Consider the following 8,498-nt stretch of genomic DNA (forward strand, 5'->3'; position numbering starts at 1 on the left):
CTGCCCCTCACACGGCACCCAGCTTCCTACACAGTCACAGGTGCACACTTGCCCCTCACACGGCACCCAGCTTCCTACACACAGTCACAGGTGTACACATGCCCCTCACACGGCACCCAGCTTCCTACACAGTCACAGGTGCACACATGCCCCTCACACGGCACCCAGCTTCCTACACAGTCACAGGTGCACACATGCCCCTCACACGGCACCCAGCTTCCTACACAGTCACAGGTGCACACATGCCCCTCACACGGCACCCAGCTTCCTACACAGTCACAGGTGTACACATGCCCCTCACACGGCACCCAGCTTCCTACACAGTCACAGGTGTACACATGCCCCTCACACGGCACCCAGCTTCCTACACAGTCACAGGTGCACACATGCCCCTCACACGGCACCCAGCTTCCTACACAGTCACAGGTGCACACATGCCCCTCACATGCACGCACACATGAACACACACCCTACCCACCCATAGAGACCTGCACTACACACACACATCCATAGACTCCACACCCTCCCAAACACACACACACACACACACAACTGCTCACTCACTCTCCCACTGTCCACATACCCCACAGAAACACACACATCAACACACTATTCCCCTCACATACACATTGTGTATGGGCTCCATTCTGTGTGCACACACTTTGGACGCCCTCCCATACATATATGGTCCACACATCCCACAGAGAGACATTTGCAAGCTTACCCACTGTGGCCTAAAAGCGCACCCGACACCCCCCACAAAACCACCCCGCACATGCCCCACAGAGATACCCACAACCCCACAAAAGCACATACCATGCACATACCACCCAGCACACCCACTCCTTACAGGCGCACGCTGCACACATGGGCACACACCCTGCCCGGCACAGGGAGCAGCGCTCGCTCTCATCACACCCCACACCAGGATATACCCTAAGGCTGCAGGTGGGGTCCCCACCATCCCTGGGGGGAAGTGTGACTGCCCCTCTTCCCCAGGACCCCCTTCCCTTTCACTCTGCCTAGAGGGGCCACCACCAGGCTGACAATGGGCTCCGAGCTGGCCCCCACCCCATCCCCAGCACATGAGTCAGACAGGAAGCCCATGTTGATGGCAGACCCTGCCCTCCTCCCCTTCCCGGGTGGGGCTGGCAGAGGCCTTGGCTGGTCGGTATGTAATCGCTACCTCCATTTCTATCCCACGTGACTGTTCACACACAGTGTGCTTCTCACCACAGCCCCTCACCGTGGCCTGGGGTCCCGCTATGACCCCATTTCCAGAGAAGGAAACTGAGGCCCAGGAGCACCCAGGTTGCTACGGAAGCACCGGGACTCCAAACCCCAAGCCCTTCACTCCAATGTCGGATCTTACTCCCAAATTCTAGCCAGCAGTCAGAGAAGGGAGGTTGGGGGCAGGGGAGGAGGCAGCCCCAGTCCAACCCTGCTCCCCATCTAGGAGTATGGGGAGGAAGACTCTAGTATTGGGCCCCTGTGGCAGCCACCCAAAGGGAGGACCGGGCAGAAGAGTTGGCTCCTCATCCCATCCGAGGAAGGACAGCTCTGAAGGTGGATCCTGTGGGAGGCAGGGGAGTGACATGGAGAGGCACAGAGAGGAGAGGGGTCCCGGGGGCAGAGGGAGGAGAAATAGAGGGCCATGGGGGTGAGCAGGAGTGAGGGAGGGAGAAGTGAGGGAGGAAGAAGGGCCGGGAGCGGTTTTGTTCTCCTGTTTCCTGTTTGCTGCTTGCTGGGTCCCCTGTGCAGGAGCTGGACCCCCACCCCCACCCTGGCGGAAGCCAGACGGGAAGAGCGAGGCTGCCACCGGGCGCTGAGTCAGGAGGGCTGAGGGCCGGGGGGGAAAGGACCTCAGTCAAGGGAGCAGAACTCATGACATGTCCATCAGCACCCCCACCCTGAGCCTCCCTGTCACATCCCCCAAAGGCCAGGCCCTCAGAGACCAGCCGGAAGCACCAAGATGCCGTCAGCCGCGTCAGACTCTGTGGCCCCACGCAGAGGGCCATGGCCGCGGGAATGTCCTCGCTCGGTCTGGCCTGGTGTCCCAGCAAGCAGCCCGTAAGTCCTTCCAGACACCTAACTTCCTTTCCTTGTGCTGCAAGTCCACCTGGTTCTGAGGAAATGGAGTGACTCTCCCCCCTCATGCCCCAGGGAACCTTTCAGAGCCAACAGGTGCTGCTCTGTGTATGGATCAAGCCCCGGACTTAGGGTTCTGTGTCCACGGCTGTAGACGTCTGGGAAATGATGAGACATCGATGATGTCCATTTCCTGCCCTCTAACTGGGCAGAGACAGCAAGGCCCCGCAAAGGAGGGAGCAGCCTGGGCCAACACAAACCCGCACTCCTCCCCCTTAACCCCAGCTGCCCCTTCAGGGACCTCAGGAGGGGGATGTACACAGGAGGGCCTCCAAGGTTGTACAGAGTTTGGATAAATGATCCTCCAGCCCTGGGGAGCCTTTCGGCCCCCTCCCCCATTTCCTCTGGGAAAGGAATGTGGGGTGGGCCCCAGAGGGCGGTGGGGGAGGGGGCCCAGGACTGGGAAATACCAGGCGTAGCTGAGATTCTATTCCGAGCCTTCCTGCCGAGTGTGAGTCCTCCTTCCCCACACCCTCCCCAGCTTCCTCCCCCCACATCAGGAATAGCCCAGCGGAGCAGTCCCTCCCATCATCCTCTAGTTTGACCAGCTTGCAAAATCCATTCAACCTTATCCTCCTAAGGGTCGTTGGGACAGGTACTGGGGCGGGCATCCAGTCTTCTCTCCAAATGAGATGACCATCTTTTACTGCTTCAAAGCACTTCTGCTTTATCTTATTTGACCCTTATCCTAAGAATTGGATGTCCAGGAATATTTTAATACCCATTTTTCAGATGTAGAAACTGAGGTGCAAAGGGGAAAAGTGACTGGTTCAAAGCTTCGCTTTTACTAAGCTGGGACCAGATCCCCAAGTTCTACAGCCTAAGTCAGATCTGCTTCCACGTCCCTCTTGTTTATTCTTTAACAACCATGTCTTGAGTGCCTGCTGTGGGCCAGGTGTGGTGCCAGAGCCTGGGGCGCCCTGGAGAATAAGAGCAGTGCAGACCTTGTCTTCTGGACCCTTAGACTTCTGCTAGCACCCCGGCCCGTGAAACCCTTAGGGGTCCCCCAGGTCCGGATTCAGGCCAGAGCCAGCTGCCTTCATCCAGAACAAGGGAGACTCTCACATCAACAGGGTCCGGGGTCCTCATCAGGGGCCCTGAGAGGGGACAGTTTGTTTGAGGGTGGGATCAGGGGCCTCCCAGGTCAGCCCTTGAACCAGAGGGTGGCCTAGGCTGGAGGAGCAGGAAGAGGAGAGGGTCCTGGGGCCCACGGGTCAGGGGATATGAGGAGGAAAACCGATACCTTGGGAGGGCTAGTGGTTCAGGAAGTGAAAGAGAGGGACTGGGGGTCACTTCGCCTGCTTTTCCTTCTGGTTTCCCTCCCAGAATGTAGGCCCCAAATCAGGAGATAAACAGTACCCCTCACCCCAAGAGAATGATCTGGCACTTCAGAAGCTTCCCATACGTACGCCTATCACATACCACCAAAAGCAGGTCTGTAACCACCCCACAGCCTCACACCCAGACAGAGCGAAGCCGCCAGGTTCCGGCCATCCCAGGCATGCAGGCAATGTGATACCCACGGCATCTTGCCCGCCCACGCCTGGGCCTCCAACCCCTGACCCAGTCCCTCGCTCAAGGGCAGCTGCCCCCTCGGTCCTCCTCCACCCTTTTGCCCCATTCAGATGCCTGGTTCCCAGCACCAGTTGTGTACAATCCTGACATGCCCCAGCAGGCCAAGCGGATGAGCCGGCCCAGCAAGCCTGCATCTCCCCAGCACTCTCAATGTGCAGATAACCCCTAGTCACTGGGAGCACTTGGTATGGTCCCATGGACAGGGTGTAGTTCAAAGAGTCTCTCCAGACTCATGCTTTCCCCCTCCAGGACCAAGCTTGCCCTGAGTTGGGGGAGTTGGGACACTCCTCTCCCACGCTCAAACTGGGCCAGAGCCGAGGAAGGCTTGGGGGGGTGGGGGGGGGAGGAAGCAATTGCAATTTCATCTCAAGGAGGGACCAAGGATCAGAACCACCTAGTTCTTCAGTGTCAGCGTGGCCCAGGCCTGAGCACATGGGCTCTGGAGTCCTGGATGCAGACAGGTCTGAGTCCCGTCTCTACCTCTTTCTGGCTGTGAGACCGACCTCCCCAGAGTTACTTAATCTCTTTGAGCTTCTGTTTCTCACCAATAAAATACGAATTAAGTAAATTAAATGCTGGGAGAATTAAGTAAATTAAAGAAAGTCCTTAGCACACACAGGCCCTGGGCACATAGTAGGGATTCAATAAATGCAAGATTTTTGTTGTTTTCCTTTTTTTTAAAAAAAATCTTTTATGGCGATACAATTAACATTCACCATTATATTAGTTTCAGATGTACAACATAATAATTCAAAATTTGTATGCATTGTGAAATGATCACCACAATGAGTCTGGTTAACGTCTGTCATCATCTATAGTTACAGAATGTTTTGTTGTTATGATAAGAACTTTTAAGATCTATTCTCTTAACAATTTCAAATATGCAATACTGTATTAGTAACTATAGTTGCCATGCTGAACAGTACATCCCCATGACTTATTTTAGAACTGGACATTTGTACCTTTTGACTTCCTTCACCCATTTGGCCAACTCCCTCAATATCCCCCCTTCACCCCCTTAGCCCCCCAACTCCCCTTCCCAGGCTCTGGCAACCACCAATCCATCCTCTATGAGCTTGGTGGGGTTTTTGGTTTGGGGTGTTTTTTATTAGGATTCCACATCTACGTGAGATCATACAGTACCTGTCTTTCCCTGTCTGACTTATTTCACTTAGCATAATGCCCTCAAGGTCAATGCAAGCTGTTTTGATTGTCTTTTGGATATTTACACTCTCACACACCCAGCCACACTCACATTGAGACAGACAGACAACTCAGCCACATGTACACAAAGACACGGTGACACATGCAGACCCTTAGGGAGATCTGCACAGAGCCAGGTGAACCACTCACGTGGGCATCACTGCCACCTCCCCCTGCCAGCCCCCCACGGGCTCCTACATGCCCCACTTCTCCCCAAGCTGAGAGGAATCTTTAGGAGCCCCCCTTCCCTAGCAGAACTTGGGCAAGCCCAGAGCCTGGTCTTGGAGGTCCTTTGGGAGTGGGAAAGAGGTGGGCGACGTGAGACCCCAGGACGGACCTGCTCTTAGCAGGCAAGGAACCTGGCAGAAGTGCCAGGCTGGCAGGGCCTTTCCCAGCAAGAGAGCCAACTTCCTCCTCCGGGAGGGAGGACTGCAGATGAGCATCTTTCCTCACGGTGGGAAATGAGCACTTGCGGAAAAGGGTGAGTCTAGAGCCAGCCACAAAGTAAACAGCAGGGCCATTGCCTAGGCAACTGCAGGCCAGTGTGGGCCAGGGCCCACCACAAGCCCTGTCCAACCCCCTGATTTTCTCCACTCAGCAGCCCCTGGCTGTCTCGATGCATGCCCTCCATGTGTCCATTCTGGTCTCTGGGTCTGTCTGGGACTCCCCCCAAAGAAGGGCCTCTGCCTCCTCCCTCAGATTGGGAGCTCCCTACAGCATCATTGGGGTTTTTTGTTTGTTTGTTTTGCCCCATATCCATCTAGGGCAGCGGTTCTCAACCTGTGGGTCGCGACCCCTTTGGGGCTCAAACGACCCTTTCACAGGGGTCGCCTAAGACCATCGGAAAACACATATATAATTACATATTGTTTTTGTGATTAACCGCTATGCTTTAATTATGTTCCATTTGTAACAATGAAAATACATCCTGCATATCAGATATTTACATTACGATTCATAACAGTAGCAAAATTACAGTTATAAAGTAGCAACGAAAATAACTTTATAGTTGGGGTCACCACAACATGAGGAACTGTATTAAAGGGTCGCAGCATTAGGAAGGTTGAGAACCACTGATCTAGGGTGTCCCAGAGGTCACCACCCTGTGTCTTTCTCCTCAGATTGGAGACTGCTCAAGGGCATGACCTGAGTCTCCCCATGAGACTGAGAGCTTCGTAAGGACAGGAGCTACTGAACTTTCAGATATAGGTTTGTATTACTAGAGTGCTTTGTACATAGTAGGCTCTCGATAGTTATTTGTTCATGGTGAGAATGTGGAGAAATTGGAACCCTTGTGCATTACTGGTGGGAGCCAAATGGTTGCTGTTGCTATGGAAAACAGTACGGTGGTTCCTCAAAAAATTAAACATAGCAATTCCACTTTTGCCTCTGTACCCAAAAGATAAGAAAGCTGGGACTCAAACAGATATGTGCACACTCATGTTCAAGGCAGCATTACTCAGAAGCCAAAGGGTGGAAACAACCCAAATGTCAATCAATAGATGAATGGATAAACAAAATGTGGGCTGCCCCAGCATCCATCAGCCGCTGAGTGGCTAAAACAGCTATGGTACATTTACACAACGGAATACTAACCAGCTGTAAAAAAGAGGGAAATTTTACCCTTTGCAACAGCAAGGATGGACCTGGAGAACATTATGCTAAGTGAAATGAGCCAGTCAGAGAAAGACAAGCACCAAATGATTTCACTCATATGTGGAATCTCATGAACAAAGTGAGCTAACATGTAAAATACAGACTCGTAGACAGAGCGCAGGCTGACAGCTGTCAGGCAGTGGCGGGGTGGGCTGGGGGTGGGTGGAGGGATTGAGCAAAAAAGAAAAAAAAGAGAAAGAATTCATTGGCACGAACAACTGTGCCGTGATTGCACGGGGGCGGGAGGGAGTGAGTGGAGGTGGAAGAGGGCATGAGGAATAAATGGTGATGGGAGAAACTTAAATTAAAATTTAAAAAATGTGGTATATACATACAATGGAATTTTATTCAGTCTTAAAAAGGAAGGAAATTCTGACATATGTGACAACATGGATGAACCTTGAGGACATTATGCTAAGTGAAATGCACCAGACACAAAAGGACAAATATTGTATAATTCTACTTATATGAGATACCTGGATTCATAGAGACAGAAAATAGAATGGCGGCTGCCAAGGGCTGGGGGAACAGGAAATATAAGTTACTGTTTAATGAGTATAGAGTTTCAGTTTGGGGAGATGGAAAGTGTCTAGAGATGGATGGTGGTGACGATGGTTGCACTACAATGTGAATGTACTTAATACCACTTAAAAGTGGTACATTTTAGCCCTGGCCAGTGTGCTAAATGGTTAGAGCATCTGCCAGCACATCAAAGGGTCTCAGGTTCAATTCCTGGTCAAGAGCACATACCTGGTCAAGATTAAATTACCAGTCCCTGGCCAGGGGTGCTTGTGGGAGGCAACCAATCGATGTGTCTCTCTCTCACACAGTGATATTTCTCTCTCTCTCTCTCCCTCTCTCCTCTCCCCTCTCTCCCTTCCATTCTCTCTAAAAATCAATAAATCAATGGGGGGAAAATATCTATATCTATATATACCTATATACCTATATATCTATATATCTATATCTATATATCTATATCTATATCTATATCTATATCTATATCTATATCTATATCTATATCTATATCTATATCTATATATCCTCGGGTGAGGATTAACAACAACAATAAAAAAAGGTATATTTTATGTTATGTATATTTTACCACAATAAAAAAAATGGCAAGATCAGAATTCAAATGGAAAAAAAAGCTCCTGTTGAAAGGAGATGGAACAAGTGAACAATCTCCCATTGGGGCCCAGAAGCAAGCCGACCCGGAGATTGTCCGGGACAGTTGGGAACCTCCTGCCTGAGGACCTTTCCTTCGTGCCTTCTCAGACCCCTGATTGTCATCTTTGGGGGCCCTAGTACCCCCTGCACAGGGGGAGCTCTGGGGCTGCCAGGGAGTCTGAACTTTGATACGGTCCACCCTTGGCATTGATGAGGACCTGCCATCTATCAAGGGCTGACCTGATGGAGGCACAAGTCTCTGGGGATGCCATTATCCCATGGTGTCAAGAACCTTGGAAAGAATTTTCCTAGCAAAAGCGAGGGCTAAGTGTGAGGTTCCTGCCTCCTGAGGGCCGACCCCGCACCGCGCACACGTCTATTCTAAGCCTACAAAACACCCGTATCATACACACACGAGGGCGCACACACAGGAGGTTCCCGTTCCCACATGCTCTCTTAGGCACACCCTCCGAGACAAACATGCAGGCAGGTCCCATGTGCCACAGAGCCCCCTGCTGGCCCAGCACTAGCACACTTACCGCCCTCATTCCCTCCACCCTGCCTCTCACCGTTCATCCTCCAGTCCCCTCAGCCCCACCACACCCCAGGACCACCCCTCTCCACCTCCTCCTGGGAGCAGGGTCTATGGAACCTTGGGAAGGTTCCCCCTCTGGTCAAGGAGCACTGGAGCAGTGGTTCTCAACCTTCCTAATGCCGCGACCCTTTAATACAGTTCCTCGTGTTGT

At 52.2% G+C, this 8,498-nt stretch overlaps 1 protein-coding gene across 1 annotated transcript in view; it reads right to left on the reverse strand.

Moving 5' to 3' along the window:
- ARHGAP23 (Rho GTPase activating protein 23) overlaps positions 1–2,018 on the reverse strand; it is a 31,585-nt gene extending 29,567 nt beyond the window's left edge. The window contains 2 exon segments of the mRNA XM_023762604.1: positions 1,783–1,839; positions 1,928–2,018. Of these exon segments, the coding sequence (XP_023618372.1) occupies positions 1,783–1,839; positions 1,928–2,018 (148 nt within the window).
- Positions 2,019–8,498: the final 6,480 nt, after the last annotated feature.

The sequence above is a fragment of the Myotis lucifugus genome, unplaced genomic scaffold (assembly GCF_000147115.1).
Source record: "Myotis lucifugus unplaced genomic scaffold, Myoluc2.0 scaffold_254, whole genome shotgun sequence".
NCBI classification, from domain to species: domain Eukaryota; kingdom Metazoa; phylum Chordata; class Mammalia; order Chiroptera; family Vespertilionidae; genus Myotis; species Myotis lucifugus.